The 21,883-nt window shown below is 32.2% G+C and overlaps 1 protein-coding gene across 11 annotated transcripts in view; it reads right to left on the bottom strand.

The window, feature by feature from the left end:
* LOC114338023 (disks large 1 tumor suppressor protein) overlaps positions 1–21,883 on the bottom strand; it is a 1,799,868-nt gene that overhangs the window by 1,386,303 nt on the left and 391,682 nt on the right. For 9 of the 11 annotated variants that reach the window (XM_050644675.1, XM_050644671.1, XM_050644669.1 and 6 more), the window contains exon 4: positions 8,550–8,573. The exons of the other annotated variants lie outside the window; for them this stretch is intronic. In XM_050644675.1, coding sequence (XP_050500632.1) covers positions 8,550–8,573 — 24 coding nt within the window. The remainder of the gene's footprint in view (positions 1–8,549; positions 8,574–21,883) is intronic. 11 annotated transcript variants of the gene reach the window in all.

Genomic DNA, 21,883 nt, shown 5'->3' with positions numbered 1-21,883 from the left:
CCAATGATGAATATCAAATCCTTAATTGTATGTCAAAACATGCACAATAACTACCTCTTAAAACCTGCCAAGTTTTATTACAATGTTGCCAGTAGTTTCAGCAAAATCGTAAAAAATGTGTAAAATTTTGTTTTCTTCAACGCCCTGTAAATGGAAAATGGATGGCGTTACAAAAAAATGTTATAAAACAAACCCCAATTATTTTTCAGTTTTTTACCTATTCTAGTGACGATGTTACCTTTTTTGAAAAATATGTATAAAATTGCATCAAAAAACGAAAAAAAAAACCGAAAAAATGCGGTTTTTTATTTTTAAAGGTACGTTTCACTAATTTTAAAAATCTGAAAAAATTCAGGGTAAAATATTATGCAAAAATACACGTTATAATTGATTTTCGCAAAAACGAGTGTCTTAGTTTTTTTTCAGAGTTATTTAAAAGTTTAAAATTGTTCTAAAAATTAGAATTTCCCGCCAAAAAATAAAAAAAAAATTTTCATATAGATCTTCTTGAAACTTACAACTTTTTTAAGTAAAGTTTTTGGTTAGCTCTTGATGCGGCTGAGATAAAAAATAAAAACATAAAAAGCCTAATTAGGCTCTAGGGGGGTCACGTGACCACCTAGGGGGCTAAAAATGTCAGAAAGTGAGTTCCTCTATATGTGCTAAAAAGTGGCCTATATGGAATTCAAATCGAGTTGGGGGCACTTTTGACCATCTTACCCGGCTAGGCCCTTTGAAGAATTTTTGTGAAAAAAATCGCCCATTTTTCTTCAGTTTTTCATGGTTAAAAAATATTTATTTCTTATTTGTTGGTCAAATTGTGATAAATTGTTACGTAAGAAACTTTCCTTTTTCAAATGCAATACAATTTTTTTTATTTCAGATATCCCAATCCTGAGATTAACTGTCCGCCATCATTTTTCGAGGCCTCGACTTTTGCGCCCTCTACAATATTAGTGTACGTGCATAAATAAAAAAGATATATTTTTTGTACTCTGTAAGAGTTAGATATTAATGCGTAAAAAGTTTTATGTTCATTGTTAATAAAGGTTCTGAGAAAAAAATTCTTGAAGAAAATAATTATTTTTGGTCTTCTAAAGTGTACTTACTACCTTATAATATCTTCATTACTTTCTCCGATGCTTAGCAATTTTCACTTATTTATACCGAAATTATAATTAACAATACCGCTAAAGACCAAATTTTTTCCCAAAATTACCCGTCATTCCAGTTAATAATAATTGATATTGGTTTTTTAAACTGCTCACTTCAATTTTCATCTTACGCTTTTTGATGTAATTAGGGTATATTGAGTCGATAATATCTTAATCTACGGTATAAATCTTCAAGTTACGTAGCATTTAACGACGTGATTATATGAGCGAGCGAATTCATCAATCTTGTACGACGTACGAGCTGACGATTATGAAATGTAATAATTATTTTGGTGTTTCTGGTGGCAGCTGGTAATTATATATTTGCTGATGTATTGCGGTTTTGTGTTTAAGCATCCATATCAAAGACAGACAGGGCGTCAAACATATATACATATACTTAGAGAATGACAAATCGGAGAAGAACCACATAGACAATGGAGAATTGTTATTAACCACTAGATGAAGGCAATTTTTATAGCACAGTATGACAAGCGCAGAGCGGATTTTTGCGCGTTGATAGATTTTTGTAATATGTATTACAATTTATTTCTTCTGTGACCGTCAAGCGCAGAAGATCGAGCTCCTAACGTTAAATCACTGTGATGTTCTTTATTTATCTTTCACTGCAGTGCAGTCTTTAAATATTTCTTTGAAGCAGAACGGCTACTCTCTTTCTATCTCTCTAGTTTCATACTTGTGAAATCTTGGGAGCTTATGCATTTCTTGGCCAAAACTGTAACATTGCTGACTGGTAGGATAATCGCATCCTCTTTCTTGTCTACACCGAGAGAACAATCTCTTTTCTCCTATAACACCGATTTCTTTGGGCAATATTTCTTAAAAGTTAACATATCCTATTAACTTAAACATACCGGTTCACATATAAAGAAACGAGTTTTTTAAACACAACTCAATAATTTCTTACAGATAATTTCTTCAATACTAAGAAATGCATTAATGGTTACATTTAATTTTCTTATCCTAAAGTTTTTATTCCTTAAATTGAAAACTACAAATATTTTGCAGTATAAGAAATATAATGTTAAGTTAATCCATATTTATATTTGTGAACAAAAAATTTTCTTGCAATCAAATAAATATTTTAAACCACAAGAAATAATTCTTCAGAAATACCCTCTATATTAACTGTGGTTATAAAATAAAAACTTTGTCATTAATGCCGAAATTTTACTTGCAAAGAGATTTTCTTCCACAAAAGAATTGCGCAGATTAACTATTTATGATTATTTAGTCGTCAGTGTTTGTCAAGATGGCGTGATATGTTCATGTTCATATAGATGGATGTTGGATTTATTGGTGTTCTTTAAAAATTAACGGATACTTTGAAGTTACGTACATATATAGGTATTAAATAAAAGTAAATTGAGTAATTTCAGATGTAATAATAATATTGTTGCGTATCCGAATGGTTAAAAAAGAAACATAATAATATATGCTTTTTAGGTATAATGATGGACGACTCTGAAATAAAGGAGCTTATTATTCTAACTGGGAGATATGCCACAATTTACAGCTGGGACAGAATGATATAATAATATATAGCTTCAGAACAATATTAAGAAAGGATTTATTAACCAACTGCGGGGCCTTCCAGAAATGGTAGAACTTCATACATGTAAGTACCTTTTTAAAAATGTGTATACTTATGTATCAACTATAATAGGTTTCTTGAATGTATCGTCTTCTAAAAAAATATACAATACAACGCTATATCAAACATGGCGGTTGCAACGCTGAGGATGTTTTCTGTTAATTTATTTGAGATAAAGAAATCAGTTAGTCTAAAAGAAATATATGTTTATGGTTAAGAAATGTTATTGCCGAAAACCGTGAATTAGTTAATATGTATTAAATGACTTAGATGTAAACTAATAATACTTTCCCGTAATAAAATTTCTTAATGATTAGGTATGCTGTCTCTTTTAGATTACTTATAAGAAAATTACATATTATTATGTCTGCTTCAATGTTTTACATTGGTTGTATTTTCCCTCTTGTTTTTGCTAAACAATGTTTATTGTGTGAGTTAATATTATAATTAATATTTCATTAACAAAAAGAAAAAAATAAACAAAGATGTGTAGGTTAAATAATGCCATGTTTGAACTAAATATGATTGATTATTATTAGTATTAATAGTTCTTATGTGGGGCCGTGTATTTGTTTTTTTTTGTATTTCCTAAATTTGTCAAAATTAATATCTATAGATATCTTTATAAAAAAATTTTTATTAAAGTAAGTTTACTCTTTCTACATAACGATTTTGTTAGTGAATTGCTGATATACAAAGTGCAATTAACAAAAGAAGGTGCCTCTCCATCCTTTTATTGTTGTGTAGAAGCCAGTGGTTTTAAGAGTGGAGAAAATATTTGTATGTGATAATAATGTTTTATATCTTGTTTTACTAATAAATAATGATTTTACCTTAACACAATGATTTATTTCGCCGTATGTAATATCACTTTATTTTCAAAAAATGTTAACTTAAGTCTAAATATACGTTTATCTCTGCGAAATATATTTCTTAACATTAAATACATTAATTATTAATAGTAAAATAATAATATTCCTTACTAAGAAATATTATTGTTCAGAAAGAATAATTTTGTAATGTGTAGAAAATATATTTTTATGACTAATAAAATTAATTAATATCAAGTGTAATTTCTTTCTGATAAATGGGTTTGAAGTTTGCCAGAAAGTGATGGTTCAATCATGTTTAAGATATATTTCTTTGGCTATAGTAGAATTTATTTGAAATATTTTAGAAAATTATATCTTACATACAAAGATATATTTCTTAGGCAATATGCCAAGTCGATCTTTCTTAAATATTAATAAAGTTTCTCTATGTCAAGAATTTTTTTCTCTCGGTGTATTCTTTGGATAAACTGAGTGCTATTTTCTTCCATTATCTTTTATTTCTTGCTCTGTTTTTGACTTTATCCCATTCAAGTCAGTTGGTTTCGTGTTCTCTCGTTGTAATTCTTTTCCAACTGTCGTCTGGTTTCCTTTCTTTGTTTTGTTCTCTGGTTGGTGTTCAAATGTTTATCTTGTTATGTTGTTTTGATCTTTTCTTAAAGTATGATTAATCCACTACCGTTTTTTCCTTGATTATAGCCAATATCTTGGTTTGCTTTGTTCTTTCCCATAGTTTTGTATTATTCCGTTTGTTCCAGTATATTTTCTGGATTTTTCTTAAAGATTTGTTTACAGAACTTTGCAGTTTTTAGTTGTAGTTTCGTCCTGTTTTCATGTTTCTCCTTCATAAAGTACTGCAGTTTTGATGCAACTGTTAAATATTTTAATGTTTGTTATTTCCGATATTTCGATTGTTTGCCAAATTTTATTTAAAACGTTGAATGCATGTTAAACTTTTATTACTCTCGTCGATATATCCTTTTTACATTATCGTTCCTTTCCATGACCGATTCCAAATATGTGAAGTTGTTTACCTCTTCTACTTCCTTTGATTACCGTTTATCATTATTTTAATATTTGGCTGCTTATCATTTTTGAAGGGTTTGGTTTTCTCCAAACAAGTAAGCCCAAAACAACAAGGGAAATATTATATGATCAATTGCAACAAGTAGTAGATCAAGTTAGAGGAAAGTTGATAATACTGGGGGATTTTAACGCTCGAACAGGCAACCAAGTAATACCTGGAATTAAACAAAAACATAATGAGAATGTCAAAAACTAAAATGAAGAACTGATGATAAACTTCTGCACGAATAACGAACTTCGAATAAACAACACCTTTTTTGACCACAGAGACCACAAATGTACATTCAATAATACCCGTGAACAAAGATCGATGATAGATTATGTTGTAACTAACAGATATATACATCCATCAAAAATAATTGACGTAAGATGTCTCAACTCATCAGATGTAGGTAGTGACCACAGCCTAGTATTATGTAAAATTAGAATCACCATGAAATGCTTCACACCTAAGAGAGTGTCACCAACACAAACAAAAATTAAAGTCAAAGGACTAAGTACGGAATCCACGGAGTACTGATATAGAAGAAGAATATCAGAGACGATTGATGATAATGAAATACTAGCAACGATAACATCGAGGAAAGCTGGGAAAAACTCAAAAGTAACATAATTAACGCAGCAACAGAATCACTTGGAGAGAGGAAAGTAAAGAATACCAATATATCAAAAAAGAGAACCCCATGGTTTCTAGAGGAAGTGAAGATAAAATGTGAAGAAAAGAAGAAAGCCTTTTACAATACAGAACACAACAAACACAACCACTATAAAAGAATTAAAAAGGAAACAAACACTTTAGTCAGATAAATACAAAGAAAACACTGGGAGAGTTTCTCAAAACAGATGGAACACGACTTCTACGGAACACAAAAAGAAATATGGAGAATGCTCAGAGGAAAAAGAAAAGAGATAAACGAACTAATAAAAACGAAACACATTCAGAAGGAAACGTGGGCAGACTATTAATTTTCGATCTCTCTTTGCCAAAGATAACGATAACTAACCACCAACACCTGAAGTGACAGCAAACGAAGAAATAAATATTGAAGAAGCAGAGGTAACGGAAGCATTAAGCAAATTAAAAAAAAAATAGAAAATCACCAGAACAGGAAAGAATATCGAAATAACTCCTAAAGTATGAAGGACAAGACCTGACCAAACAATTATTAAAACTAATCCAAAAAATAATAAAACAAAACAGAATGCCACAAGAATGGAGATCAAGCATCCTAATACCTCTCTTCAAAAAGGGAGAAAAATCGGATCCGGAGAATTACAGAGGAATTAATTTATTAAACACAACACTAAAATTAACGACCAAAGTGATAAAAAACAAACTGAATAAAATTATAACATTAGCAGAAGAACAACAAGGTTTTAGGTCGGTAAGATCGTGCACCGACGCTATATTTATAATGAGGCAGATTCAAGAAAAATCGTTAAAATACAACAAACCGGCATACTTATGTTTCGTGGACCTTAAGGGTCAAATTAAAAGACGTTATCCATTTATTGTACGCAAGAGAGGTACCCTTAAGAATAATTAAAACGATCGAAAATATCTACCAGAACAACACAATAAAAGTAAAAGTAGATGAAGAACTAACTGACCCAATTGAAGCTGGCAATGGGATAAGACAGGGAGATTCCCTGAGTCCTCTGTTGTTCAACCTGATCATGGACGAAATAATAAAAAAGTTAGAACAAAAAATTTTATCAATTATTAATTAATTTATTAATCGTGATCAAGAATTGATTTTACATCGTGGGATAATCTGGTCCAGGAACTTAGGTCTGCTTTCCAGCCCCATGACTATGGATTGGGGGCTGTTCTTTCTCAAAAACATGGAGATGAAGAACACGTTATAGCTTACTTGAGTCGATCACTAATAAAAACCGGTAACATCGGCGAAGAGTAACATTTGGTCCGAAGACTTAATCAATTTTTGTCTCACAAGAAAACAAAAAAACAAAAATATTCAGAAAAGAAAAACGTACATTTTATTAGTTTTTGGGATTATTGGTATTACTAATATTTTTTAAGTTAATTCCTTGAACAATTCCATTTTTTTTTCAAAATTGAAAAAAATGGTTTATTTTAAACCCATTTTTAAAAATGAGCACTTTGAACCAATAAAACTTATAGATAATATAAACAATACCTAAGTAAAGTAACTTGTGAAGCGGTAACGATTAATTTTATTTGGGAAGCTAATTACGGGGTGATTGTCGCGATTTTTTACCAAAAAATAAGAGATCAACAATATTTTGAGCGTAACTCACTTACTTTTAATGTTAAAAGTTTTTTTATTAACAAAAATAAACCTTCTTTTAAACACTTTAAAAAAGCTGTAATGAATTTTCCTTGAACAGTGCTCTGTTTTTTGGTTATTTCACATTCAAATATTCGATTTGGAATTTGACGAAGAAGCACCTACTTTTCATTAGCTACAACTCTGTTTCTACTGGGTCTGCAGACCTCACATATACACTATTTATTTCAATTGTTTATAAGCTACAGTTTTGCAAGGAACATTGTTTCCTCTAGAATACTTACTTTTTGAGTTATCTGCGAAAAATCGTCCAAAAACATCTTTTTGTTTGTTAAAAATGAACATATTTACTGGAAAATAACTCGAAAAGTATTGACTTAGTGAAAAAACTCTATAAAAAAAAGTTGCTCAGAATTAGAAATTTTATCCAATTCTGGGCTTATTTTAAACGTGTGGTTTTTCACTCCTGAGAAAATATTTTTCACCCCGTGTTTCCCAATGTTTGTAAAATGAAGGGGATATAGAACTTTTTCCTATATAATAATAGACAATTTCAACTACCTACACCCAAATTTTCATCCTTCCTTTTAGGTCTGGATCCCGCGTATGAAAAAAAAGTTGATTAATAGCAAGCTGAAAATTTGTTAATAGCTTAAGGGTGTCTAGTCGGACAAACTTTGATATATGGGAACACTGGAACAGGGGAAGTTTTAATTGTGGAACAGGTTAAAAATTTGGAACGGTCAGACCACGAAAACTGCACATGTATTTTGTCCGACAGAACTGACTTAAACTCTCCGAACAGAGATTAAACTCTCATGCAAAAATCAGACTGCTATTTATCACCAAATGGGCGTTTTAATGAGTGGAACATGTAGAATATGTCAAATGACAGGAATTATGACAGGTGATAAATAGCAGTCTGATTTTTGCATGAGAGTTTAATCTCTGTTCGGAGAGTTTAAGTCTATTCTGTCGGACAAAATAAATGTACCGTTTTCGTGGTCTGACCGTTCCAAATTTTTAACCTGTTCCACAATTAAAACTGCCCCTGTTCCAGTGTTCCCATATATCAAAGTTTATCCAACTAGACACCCTTAAGCTATTAACAAATTTTCAGCTTGCTATTAATCAACTTTTTTTTCATACGCGGGATCCAGACCTATTATTTTTTTGGAAGTTTTCGTAAAATTGTTTGTTCCGTGATTGGGCTATTTATTATAAATTACTATATTAATTTATATACATGGAGGATAAGAATAATGCATATTTCTATCATATTTAAGCGAAGAGTTTAACATATTTAAGCGCACATTCAAAGCATTTTTTACGCATAAAAATCATAACTTTGATGGAATAGCCTGCATTCTTCAACTAGTCTGTTGCTCATTTAAAATTTGTTTCCCATAAGTCGATGCAACATTGGCACCGCCAAAAAGCGGGAGTAAACTAACTGATTCTTTTAAGCATTATTCTATGGTGATGCTTACAAGCACAAATATTTTATAACTTTTATGAAAATCGCTGCGAATAAGGCCTTGTTTATGTTGGGTGTTAGAACAAAAAACGCACGCACGCTACAAAAATTTACCTTGACAGAAGTTGATAACCAAAACTGAAAAAAAAAATTAGCTATAAATTATAAAATCACAGAAATTTATTTGAAAAACCTCACAAATATATAAAATACAATTAAATAAACCAGTTTATCTTGAAACTCGAACTAGTTATTTTAGTGTATAAAATATAATTTTATGCGAATATTTGTATGTAATATAAATAATATAAATCTAAAAATAAAAACAACCACTATAAATAACTTCAACATTTAGTGTTGTATGAATGTTTTGCGTTTTGGGTGGCATAAAGCATACGTACATTAATATACTTTTATTAACAATAAAACATTGAATCAAAAATTTTATTGTTAGAATACCAGACCTCTATATCTTTAGTATATTATACGTTTAAATATGCAGCGTTAATAATAGGTCTGGATCCCGCGTATGAAAAAAAAAATTAATAGCAAGCTGAAAATTTGTTAATAGCTTAAGGGTGTCTAGTCGAATAAACTTTGATATATGGGAACACTGAAACAGGGGTAGTTTTAATTGTGGAACAGGTTAAAAATTTGGAACGGTTACAGCACGAAAACGGCACATTTATTTTGTCCGAGAGAACAGACTTAAACTCTCCGAACAGAGATTAAACTCTCATGAAAAAATCAGACTGCTATTTATTATCTGTCATAATTCCTGTCATTTGACATATTCTACATGTTCCACTCATTAAAACGCCCATTTGGTGATAAATAGCAGTCTGATTTTTGCATGAGAGTTTAATCTCTGTTCGAAGAGTTTAAGTCTGTTCTGTCGGACAAAATAAATGTGCCGTTTTCGTGCTGTGACCGTTCCAAATTTTTAACCTGTTCCACAATTAAAACTACCCCTGTTCCAGTGTTCACACATATCAAAGTTTATTCGACTAGACACCCTTAAGCTATTAACAAATTTTCAGCTTGCTATTAATCAACTTTTTTTTCATACGCGGGATCCTGTCCTATAATAAAACACGTTGAAATAATTAAAATTTGCAGTGTTTGCTTCATTAAATTCCTTCTACAATTTGAAAAATGTACAAAACATCCACATATTTTATATTATTTAGAAAAATAAATACAGTAGGCGGTATTGTAGACTAGCGCCAAGCTTCATATTATTACATTTTTCTGTATTTTTAAAATTTAAATAATATTTTTAAATTAAATAAAGTAATTTTATTATTTATTATTATTTTTTCTACTCTCGTTCATAAAGATATATTATATCAATTTCAGTTTCAATTCAACAAGCTTGCTCATTATGATACAGATTTGTCATTAAGATACAGATTTTTAACCAATAGAATCGGGAGATGACGTTCTGTAACGAAGGTGGAACATGAACAATTAGCAATTTTAAGTTAAATGTATATGCTTTGACAGTTCACAATATTTAAACAAACTGACAAACTGCAAGATTAAATCTTTTGAAAAAAATATCTGAAGATGTTTGGGATAGAGCTTCGCATAACTTACATAAAATAGAAAAATGGCTAAAAAAATTAAAATCAAAAGCCAATGAAATAAAATCAACCCACATGTGAAGAGAGAGCTCTCCACGAGTATGGTAAATAATAATCAGTAGTACATACAACCAAATACCTTGGTATACATCTAGATAAAAGGCAAACATGGAGGAAACACACCTTCACCAAAAGAAAGAAGCTTGAACTCAAATTTCAATAAAAATGTACTGGATCCTGGGTAGATATTCAAGATTGCCAATTGAACATAAATTAGTGGTATACAAAGCCATAATTAAATCCATATGGACCTATGGCCTTCAGTTTTGGGGCTCAGCCAGCAACTCTAACTTGGAAATCATACAATCTTTTCAAAATAAGGCATTGAGAACTATAGTAAACGCTCCATAGTGCGTCCCCAACGCAATAATAGAGAGATACCTGAAAGTTCCCAGCATCAAAGAAGAGATCAGCAAAGTTCGCAAACTCTGTTCTTCATGTAACATGTCCTTTCATAACGTTGGTTATCATCATAGCTATCTTAATTTTATGCAATGCCACCCTAAAGAGCATGCTCGCATCAAACCCATACACCAATCTCGCAAGTTTTTCATCCATGAGGTTCATCTTCGTTCTGGACTGCCATTTTCCCTTGCATAATATTTTGTAGCAACCTATATTGGGGACCTCTTATTACATGTCCGAAATACTGCAGCTTTTTCTTCTTTGAGATGTTCTAGTATTCTGGAGTTATAGTACCATATTTCGAAAGGTTTAAGGTGATTTAGATCGATTTTATTCACAGTCGAGGACTCAACACCATAAAGTGAGAAAGGAAACACGTAGCAGCGAAGTAGGCAGATCCTCAATGCCAATTTTAAGTCTCTGTTACATAACACCTTGGACATCCTTCTAAAAGCCGCTCTAGCCTGCTCTATCCTAGATCTAATTCCGTCGTGAGTCTCTGCGTTACAATTTAATTGATATCCAAGTTACACCATTTTATCAACTTGCGAAAGTTTGGTATTCGCAGACTGAAGCGATACAAATGAACTGATCTATCAAGCAGTTTTAGAAAAATGCAGCTTTTATAAATAGTAGTTTATTTTATTAAGTTCTAGCTACACAGTAGTTTTTAATGTAGAAAGGAAAGATTTCATTGAAATGCTTATCTACATGTCCTATTATAAAAGTCATAACTTTAACTAATAATTGTTCCTAGCGGTACATACTGGTAAATAAAATGAAGTAATAAAAAAACATAGTTAAAACACTTTAAAACACCAAACAGTGACAATATTTGGTAAAAGTTACAAAATTAAAAAAAAAGTTGAAAATTAATCAAAAGTTATGGGATGTCTGTATTTCCTGTCCATCAATACTTATAGGTACCAGCTATTACACAGTTTTGAAGTAGGTAATTTGTATTTAAATTTTATAACTGAAACCGCCAACTGACTGCTTTTAAACAGTGACACAACACCTTTTAGTCCAGAATGTTAATTGACAATGAGGATCATTGCGACATAACCGACATCTTTCAGACCTTTTGTCGAAACGAACACAACACATCTTACCATTTACGTAATAAATAATGATTACAATAAATATCAGAATAAGCAAAATTTTGCTCCACTTTTTAAAATTGAACACCGTCAAGTCAAGTTCCTTTCAGCCGGCTGATATTTGAATGTAACAGGTTTAAGATTAGGTCAGTAAAATATGGTGAAATACGACGATAGCGTGTAATTTTCCGTATCACCACTGGATTGCATGTACGTTTGGTTTTAGGTTCCTTTTACCCTCCACTTCACTTTTGGAGTTGTACCATTGGTTATTTTTACTTGGGAAAACCACCCCTTCTCAAGGGTGAAAAAAATACGTTAAAAATAAGTCTGGAGATAGATCATTTGACTAATTTTAAGCAACTTTTGTTCGATAGATTCCTTTTAAGTCAATTGAAGACCTGGTCCCAGGAAGTGGAAGAAGGAAGTATGTCACATTTACTAAAATTTTGGGTGTCATAGTGAATGAAAGTGATATGTTACTTCTTTGTCATATGAAATTTATACTGTATCTCTAAAATGCTTAATATTTCTGTTATGTCTTCATTTAAAATCAACTTTATTCACTAGAACACTCAGAATTTAAGAAAGTGTGACCTACTTCCTTCTTTCACTTAGTCCTACAATAATTTTTTTCGTATTATGTGCGAGTGAAATGTCCATTTTCCAACAAAAAACTACGCTGTCAGAAGGTTTTTAGCAAATAACTCAAAAAGCAAGTTTTTTATCGAAAAAAAAAATTAGAAGAAATGTAGTTTATAAAACAAATTAAAACGTCGTCTGTATGAAGTCTGTAGACGCAGTAGAAACAGAGTTGCAGCTCATAAAAGTAGATTCTTATTCGTCAAATTACAAATAATCTAATATTTATTATTTCATGTCTCAGTATTTCAGTTTTTATACTCACCGGAGGAACCGCAGACGTTCGGATATAATTAGCTCCTCTTTGTAAAGACAAGGAAGTCGACTTTACTAAGTAACAAGACTTTTACTCAACACACACTACACATCACACTATTTGATTGTGAAATCAAATGCACCATACCAATAGAAATTAGTTGTCGAGACATATAAGCTAAATAAAATAAATATTTCTAACCAAAAGTATTTTAAAGCACTGAAAAAAAGCTTTATTTTGTGTTTTTATAAAAGCTTCCAGCATCAAAACTAAGCAAATTATGCTCAAAATAAAATTGGTCCCTATGATGCCTAAAAATCTTCGGACCTTTATTTATTTTGAAAAATTATATATCTTTTTTTTTCACAATAACTTAAAAAATATTAGTGATTCAAAAAATTTCAACTAGTAAAAAAAATGTAGGTTTTATTTTTCCGAATATTTTGGATTTGTTTTGTTTTTATGTAAGACAAAAATTGGTTAAGATCTATTTAAAATTTGCATTCACTAGTGATTAACCCTAGAAGGACCAAGGAGAGTTAAAAAGTAATAACAACAACAGAGTCCACAACATTGCATTACATCCGATTTTCTAAATACCTTTGTTCCTAAAAATCTCAAATAATTAGTAGTTGTCGGCGTACTACTGCCCTATTAGATGGCATAATTAGCATTTCTATAGTTTAATTCATTTCCTCATACTTTTATGAAAACTTGACAGTGGACTATAAATAATCCGCTTGAATACCTTCAACACCATCCCAAAATGGAAAGGGACGATATCATTCATAATGTGTCATATAAGCGAAATCTAAAAGAAAAAATGCCAATAAGTGGGTAAAAACAACCATAGCTTGTTCAAAATGAATGTATGTATGCGGTAAGCACAGCAAGAAGTCAAAAATGTTTCTGTATCCTACGATGATGCTAATTCCACTGAAGCCGAAAACTCCGGGTAAATTATAAATTCGTATCTTTTAACTGTTCCATTAACGTCTAGGGATATTATTAAAGTGTTATTTTTAAATTAGTTTAAATAAAGAAGCAAGTTTTTGAGTTATTTATGTGTGGAAATTTATTGACCCTACTTGGTCCTCGGTGTTTCTAATAAACGATTGGTCCTGCAAGGGTTAATGACACGTTCGAGCCCTTTCATATTACAACCCTGTCAAAAATAAGCACTTTGAACCGGTGAAGCTTACAGATCATATAAACATATTTTTTAAAAAAGTTGAGAAATATAAATATCTGGGTATAATAATTAATTAATGAAAATAATGAATATATTGAAGTAATTAAAGAAAGAATACGAGATGAAGGAAATGCTGGAAAAAATAAATCTGTGACAGGGATATTATACTTTCTTTAAAGATAAGACTTCTGAGATGTTACGTGTTCTCCATATTATTTTATGGGTTGGAGGTTTGGACATTAAAGAAAGACGTTTCGGACATATTAGAAGTCTTCGACTTTTACGGGGCTACAGAAGGATATTTAGAATAAATTGGGTGGATATACTCAAGTATGTCGAGGTGTTGAGAAGAATGGGAAAATAAAGAGAGATTTTAAATACAATTAAAGTTAAAATATTTTCTGAGCTTCACCGATGAAGCATAAGGATGCTCAAATAGCTATATGGAGATGGTGGTCCAACTCTGAATCAAATATAAACAAAACCTGCCTTGATCTTTTTTATCTTATATAAAGTTAAAATACTGCAACACCTGGTATATGTCATGAGGGGTGAGCGTTATAATTTATTGCAGTTAAAAATACAAGGAAGGATACAGAGTAGAAGGAGCCTTGGAAGAAGACGCATCTTCTGGTTAAACAATTTGAGAGCTTGGTATTTAGAGCAATGGTATCGAAAGTACGAATTGCCATGATGGTTGCCGGGCTTCTTAGACGAGATGGCATATGAAAAAAAAGGACGATTAATTTTACTTGAGATTCTCTCTCCCTCTCTTGAACCATCACTCCTAGTGGAGTATTGGGCGCATCTGCGTTTCTTGTCCGATAGTGTAAGACGGCTGGTGACCAGCTCAGCGCGGCTTCTTGTGTTTATTCTCTGGTTAATCTGCGTACCAGTTCCTTCCATTCTCCTCTGTTTTTTACTTTGTTTTTCACTTCCCCCCAACTTAAGCCGATTCTGTTGTGTTCTTTGGTTACTGTTTTCTTTCAAGTATTATCTGGTCGTCCCCTCTTCCTTGTCCCCTCAGGTTGATATTCGAGTGCTTGTCTTGTGATGTTATTAGGATCTTTTCTTAACGTATGGCCGATCCACTTCCATTCCTTCTGTCTGATTGTTGTTATTATACTGCTTTGTTTCGTTCGTTTCCATAGTTCTTCATTCGTTATTTTATTAGGCCAGTAAATTTTTAGGATCTTTCTTAAGGAGCTATTTACAAAAGTCTGTAGCCTCTTTGTTGTGCTTTCGTCGTGCTTCCAAGTTTCTGCTCTGTAGAATAATATGCTTTTTACACAAGTATTGAATATATTGATTTTTATTGACTCTGTTATTTCACTTGTTTGCCAGATTATATTTGACGCATTGAAGGCGAATTGTGCTTTCCGTATTCTTGCTTGTATGTCTTTCGTGCATCCTCCTTGTTTTTTCATGATTGATCCCAAAGAAGTGACTTTATCTATTTCTTCAATTTCTTTGTCTTTTATTTTATTAATTTGCGGGTTATCATTTTTTAAGATTTTTGTCTTTATTTATTGCTGTATTTGTCTGTATTTATCCGGAGACCAATCATGTCAGAGTACTGTGTTAGCTTATCGAATTTTGTTTGCATGTGAGGTCTGTTTTCTGTTAACAGGCAGACGTCGTCAGCAAATTCAAGATCTTCAAGCTGATTAAAGAGGTTCCATCTAATGCCTGTCCGATCATCCGTTACTTTCCTCATAATCCAGTCTACCAAGATAAGGAACAAAGTAGGAGATAAGATACAATCTTGTTTAACACCGTTTTCAATAGCTATTTCTTCTGTGATCGCTCACTCGTGTTCTAGTCTAGCTTTATACTTATCATAAAACAGTTTGATCAGGTTATCAATATTTGTTGGTAGACCATACTGTCTTAAAATTTTCCCGATTGACTCGGTCGAATTGCGAGTGGCCGCATGGTCCATATTGACTTGCAAATCTAATTAGGGGATAATTTTTACGATTTCTTTTACCAAGAAAAGGACCAACTTTATTTTGAGCGTAACTTAAACTTAAACTTAAAAAAATAAACATAAGTCTTTTTTAAAAAGTTTATAAAAAATTTTATGATGAGTTTTCCCAAAAAGTGCTTCATTTCTTGGTTATTTTACGTTGAAATTTATTTCTTGGTTATTTTGAATGTGTTTTTCACCCTCGAGAAGGGGGTTTTACCCCACAAGTAAAAGCGACCAACTGCACGAATCCAACTTGGAAGGGGAAGGTAAGTAGAAACTAAATCCAAATTTTTATGCAATTCGGTTATCACACGGAAAATTACAGAGTATCGGCGTATTTCACATTCATTCACTGGCCTAGTCAAGTTACTTTCAGCCGGCTGATATTTGAATGTATTAACAGGTTTAACGTGTATTACTAAATAATTTCCAGATCGCGTTTACCTATATTTTGCGTTGATGCAATTGATACCAATGGCTTTATGTATTGTTTCAAACTTTTTGTCATGTTCAACAAGCCCCATGAAGTTTTATGATAGAATGGATATTTGAAAAATGTGGTTTTGTTAACTAAAATTTCTATTTGGTTTGCATGAAATTTGAGTGACGTATTTGGTCAATATGTTTCAGTTTCATTCATGTTTTTAACACTAAAGCAAAAAGCAAAGAGTATTAATATGAGAATAATATAAAATTGTTTATTTTTTAAAATGCTTTTAACCATTTTTCGACATAACTCAATCAAATTTATCCAATTCAACACATTCCGTTCTATTATTTACTCAAAATATTAAAATTTTGTAAGAGAGCAAAAACAAAATATTTGCTTTAATTATTACTTCTTAACCCATTCATGCCCAGCGTTGCGTTTTCGCAACAGTTGACATAGCCCACTATGGCGTCATCTTTTGGAAAATGACATGACTTATTCGGGCGGTCAAGCTTCAGATTTATTTCACAACAGCTTCCTATGTATGTTTTAGTGGGAATTGGTCGCAAAATTTAGGTTTCTATTAACAGATGGCGTATTGAAAGTGGTAGGTTAACTTTGACTTCTGTAAACACGTGTGTTTAGTTAGCAGTAAGTCGTTTGTGTATAAATTAACTGGATAAAAATTTGGGTTTTGATAGCAACGTATTGTTAAATCATTGCAGAAGATATATCTATCAAGTAAGTGCTATTATTTTATCTGTGTTAGTTGGTACAACTGCCCAATTATCAGTGTTGCGTTTTCGCGACACTGGGCACAAGGCATATTATTAGTACAAAAAATCATTTTTGTTCTAGAAGGTGGAAATAAGATGTCAAATCAACTTGGCTCGACCAGTTTCGGTCGTACTAGTAATAATAGTCGTCCTAAAAATATTTTATACGAATCAAGAGCACATAAAATTATGTCCATGCTGGAAGAATCGAATCTTATGGAGTCGGCTTCCAGTGCAGATGTTTTCCTAGCACCTCCTGACCCCACTGAATTGACTGATGAAGACAGTGGAGATGAAGACTGTGGAGGAACATTTAATAACCTAAAAAAAATATGTTGGATGCGGAATCAGAAGCGGTAATTCATCAAGAAGAAGAAAGAAGGATCGATGAAGAAAATATAAATCTATATGAAAAAGAGGCCGATCTTCAAAGAGTGACGCAAGTTCAGGAAGAAGAAGATACGGAAGAGATTGAGATGGAAACAGAAATAGAGACGCAAAATGAAGAAAATCAAGACATTCAAGTGGCATCTATTCGTGCAAAAAGTGTAAGTCTCCTACCACGGAAATGGATTCAGGGAGATTTACCAGATGAAAATTCCCTTTATTTGGACATTGAAAATAAAAAAACTGAATGGAACACATACGCTCCTTCATTTTATTCACGACCACTCACTCCTTTACAGATCTTTGATTTTTTTTTTCAATGAAGAGCTTTTAACAAATATTGTAAAGGAGACAGTTCGTTATGCTCTTCAAAAAGGTACTACTTTAGAATTTGGAGTAGACGAGTTAAAAGCCTTTATAGGGATTTTACTAGTTAGTGGGTACAGCACGAATCCAAGAAGACGCATGTACTGGGAAGAATCTGATGACGTTAAAAATATACTGATTTCAAGTAATATACGTCGTAACCGATTTGAAACCATTATAAGATTCCTCCATTTTAACGATAACCTAAACATAGATCGTTCAGACAAAACATACAAAATTTCTCCGTATCTTGAAAGCCTCCGCAAATCATTTAGTGAATATACTGTATGAGAAACCGAATCTAGCGTGGATGAGGCCATGATACCATACTATGGGCGTCATGGTATGAAACAACACATAAAAGGCAAGCCCATACGCTTTGGATATAAATCGTGGTGTTGGAATCAGAAATCTGGTTACCTCATAGATTTCAATATTTATCAAGGAGCCAAGGGAAAACCCAATGAATACAAAAAAGAATTTGGCCTTGGAAGTGGAATAATATTGCAGTTTGCTCAACTTATTCCTAAAATACAATGCGATAAGGTTATGCCTCATTGCTTATATGCTGATAATTATTTTGCTTCTATGAAACTAATTGATTTTTTAACATCGAAGGGAATAGGTTACATAGGAACCATACGATCAAATAGAACAGAAAAGTGTCCATTCAGTGAAACGTTCAAAAAATCTATACGTGGAATTTACGAAAATTGGTACGACGAGAAAAATAAGGTGCTTTTATGTAGGTGGAATGACAACAGCATAGTTACTTTGGCATCTAATTACCATAAAACGACGCCAGTTTATCAAGCGAACAGATACTCCTTTGCCCAAAGCCCAAAAAAATCAAAGTAACACAACCACATCTTATTCGGGCTTATAACGAAAATATGGGAGGAACTGATCGGATGGATCAAAATGTTGCCTATTACAGAACAAATATAAGATCCAAGAAATGGTATTGGCCTTTATTTATCTGGGGTCTTGATGTCTCCATACAAAATGTTTGGTTAATTTACCGTAGAATGAGACAAATTATCCCTGAACAACCCGAAATGGATTTGCTGCAGTTTCGTCGAAATATAGTCAAAACCTTGTTGACGATGTTCGGAACTCCTCCAAGAAGATCTGGTCCATCTCAATCTTCCATAAACAACATTACACAAGATGTTCGATTCGGCAACATCGGCCATCTTATTTCTACCCAAGAAAAACGAACCCGACGCAACTTTTGTCACTCAACAACCAATAAAAAATGTATTAACCCGCCGTTACACGCGTCTTCTATTGTGACGTGGTTGCACGCGTATGAGCGTCGCCCTCACCTACATAAATTCGACTTATTTCGAGGAAGAATGAATGTCAACATGTATAAATATAAAATGAGTTGTAGTCACATATTATAGAAAGTCTCGTAAACCAATTTTTTTATTAATTTAACAAAACAAAAGTAAAAATAATATAGATCAAAAGCAAATTTTCTTAATTTTCAATTTCAGCAAGCCACTGAAGAAATTAAGGTTCTTTACGCGAATTCATTTTACTAAAAATACAAATTAAAATTAACAACTGTTCTGAAGCTATTTCTTTGTGGCATTTATGTAATTAACTATTAATATTTTGTATTTTGATAACGACGTACGAGGTGGAATTCGAAACGTCAATAAAATCAATTTTTTAAGTTAAATTGTGGCTTATTTCCCAATTAGAATAGGTAAATTTAAAAATGGGTTCTTAACCAGTGGCGCACCTAGAATTTTCCTCTGGGCTGGAGGGGGGTTTGCTTGGTCACCGAAAGTTTTTTGTATTATTTGTGTAAGACAAGTTACATTTTCCTACTTTCTTTTATATATATTTCTATATGCTCTGGGTGGGATTTTAACCCCCAAACCCCCCCTCGGTGTGCCACTGTTCCTAACCTAATCCAAACAATAATATTTTAATTAAACCTACCTAAATATTAAATAAAAACCTAAAAGTTTCTTTCAGATAACAGAAACGTGATTTCACCGTGATTGCACGCGCAGTGAGGAATTCCCTCACTTGAAGAGGGATGTCTCTTCTTTCAACTATCACACAGCACACTGACCGCCTGAAATATTCTATAACTTTTTCATACCCTCTCATCAACCATGCTAAAGGCATTCCTGAGTGCTTAAGGTTATCGTATTAGTTTACACAATTTCATTGGTTATAAACAAATATGGTGAGGGATTCCCTCATAGCGCGTGTAATGGCGGGTTAAGTGTAAGATTGCATTACATGAAAAATGTTTTATTAAATTTCATAGCAATACGCAATAATTTTATTATATTATTTTCATGTCAGTTTATTTAAAACGCTTTTATATGATTTAACAAAATATTCCAAACAACGTATTATTAAAAAAAATTTTTACATCCTAACTGCCCAGTGTTGCGTTTTCGCAACAGCCAATTGTCAAGAAAGAAGAAGTTTTTCATTTTTTAAACATATATTTTTGTTAATTTTGTGACTTTTAGAACATAAATTTTTCAAAAATTAAAAAAAATAAGCATAAATAGTTCTGGGCATTAATGGGTTAATATATTTTTTGTCTTTGGTAGTACATCTTCAGAGAAATACAGAAAACTGCTAAAGACCATTAATCACCGAAAAATGTGTTATCTGGTACATATAGTGAGAGGAAATCGACATAAAATATTACAACTGATTCTTAAATGCAAAATAGAGGGCCGTAGAGGTATAGAAAGAAAATAAGTTTCTTGGTAAAACATTCGCGAATGGACTCAGATAACAATTGCAGGACAATTTATTATTCCATATTGCAGAAGATCGAGAAGCCCTCGCAATGGTGATCGCCAACATCGGATAATTCTGATATGGCACGTGAAGAAGAAGTACACCTTTAATTTTTGAAGCAATACTCTACGTGTTACAGCTGGGCTAGAGTAACAAAGAAAAAATATATCTTCTTCTTCTTCTTCCTTCTTGTATGTAATGTAGGCTTAAAAGCCTGTTTCTTCTTCAATATTAGCCCCTCCTAAACTGTTTAAATTATCGCACGATCTTTTTCTTGGTCTGGCAATACTTCATCGTCCATATGGTGACTTATGTAGTGCTATTCGTACTATCCTATCATCTGCGATTCTACTAATGTGTTCGTTCCACTCCTGTTTCCTTTTTGTCACCTATCCATTAATGTCTTCTACATTGCATGATCTTCTTATGTCTTCGCTTCTCTCCCTATCCATCAGACCTTTCCCTGATATTCGTCGGAGTATTTTCATCTCTGTTGTTTCTAGTAGTCGTCTAATTTATGAGCATCAAGTTAGCTAAACACCTATCACAAATCGATTCGAAAGTAGGTGGATAATTTGCCGCTAATTAGTCGTTAATTAGTTGTGAAAATACCGATTTTGTCGTTTCTTTTTTTTTTATTTTTTTAGGTGCTTTGCTAACTTGATATAAAGTTAGCAAAGCACACCTCCGAAAAATGACTTTAGTGCGTTCGTAGGAGAATCGGAATAGGATTAGTTTTTGCCGCTAATTAGTCGCTAATTAGTTGTGAAAAAATTAATTTTTTAAATTATTTTTTTTTGTTTTTTTGGGTGCTTTGCTAACTTGATATAAAGTTGGCAAAGCACGCTTCCATAAAATGATTTTAGGGATTTCGTAAAAGAATGAAAATAGAATGAGAATTTGCCGCTAATTAGTCGCTAATTAGTTGTGAAGAAATGAATTTTCTAAATTAATTTTTTTTTTGTTTTTTTGGGTGCTTTGCTAACTCGATATAAAGTTGGCGAAGCACGCCGCTATAAAATTATTTCAGAGTTTTCGTAAGGGAATGAGAATAAAATGAGAATTTGCCGCTAATTAGTCGCTAATTATTTGTGAAGGAATTTTATTCAGAAAAATTTTTTTTTTGTTTTTCACGGTGCTCCGCTTACTCGATATAAAGTTGGCAAAGCACGACTCCATACAATCATTTTAGGGTTTCCGTAGAAGAATAGCAATGGAATAAGAATTCTTTGCTAATTAGTCGTGCATTAGTTGTGAGAATACCAATTTTGTCGTTTTTTCGTTTTTGACGGTTCTTTGCTGACTTGATATAAAGTTCGCAAAGCATGCATCCATAAAATAATTTAGGTTTTTTTTAAGAAGCATGGAAATAGGATCAGAATTTGCCGCTAATTAGTCGCTAATTAGTTGTGAAGAAATTAATTTTCTAAATTAATTTTTTTTTTGTTTTTTCGGGTTCTTTGCTAACTTGACATAAAGTTGGCAAGCACAC

The sequence above is a fragment of the Diabrotica virgifera genome, chromosome 2, assembly GCF_917563875.1.
Source record: "Diabrotica virgifera virgifera chromosome 2, PGI_DIABVI_V3a".
Classification (NCBI taxonomy): Eukaryota; Metazoa; Arthropoda; class Insecta; order Coleoptera; family Chrysomelidae; genus Diabrotica; species Diabrotica virgifera.
The sequence above is the reverse complement of the archived record's forward strand: the minus strand, read 5'-3'. Positions and strand labels throughout refer to the sequence as shown.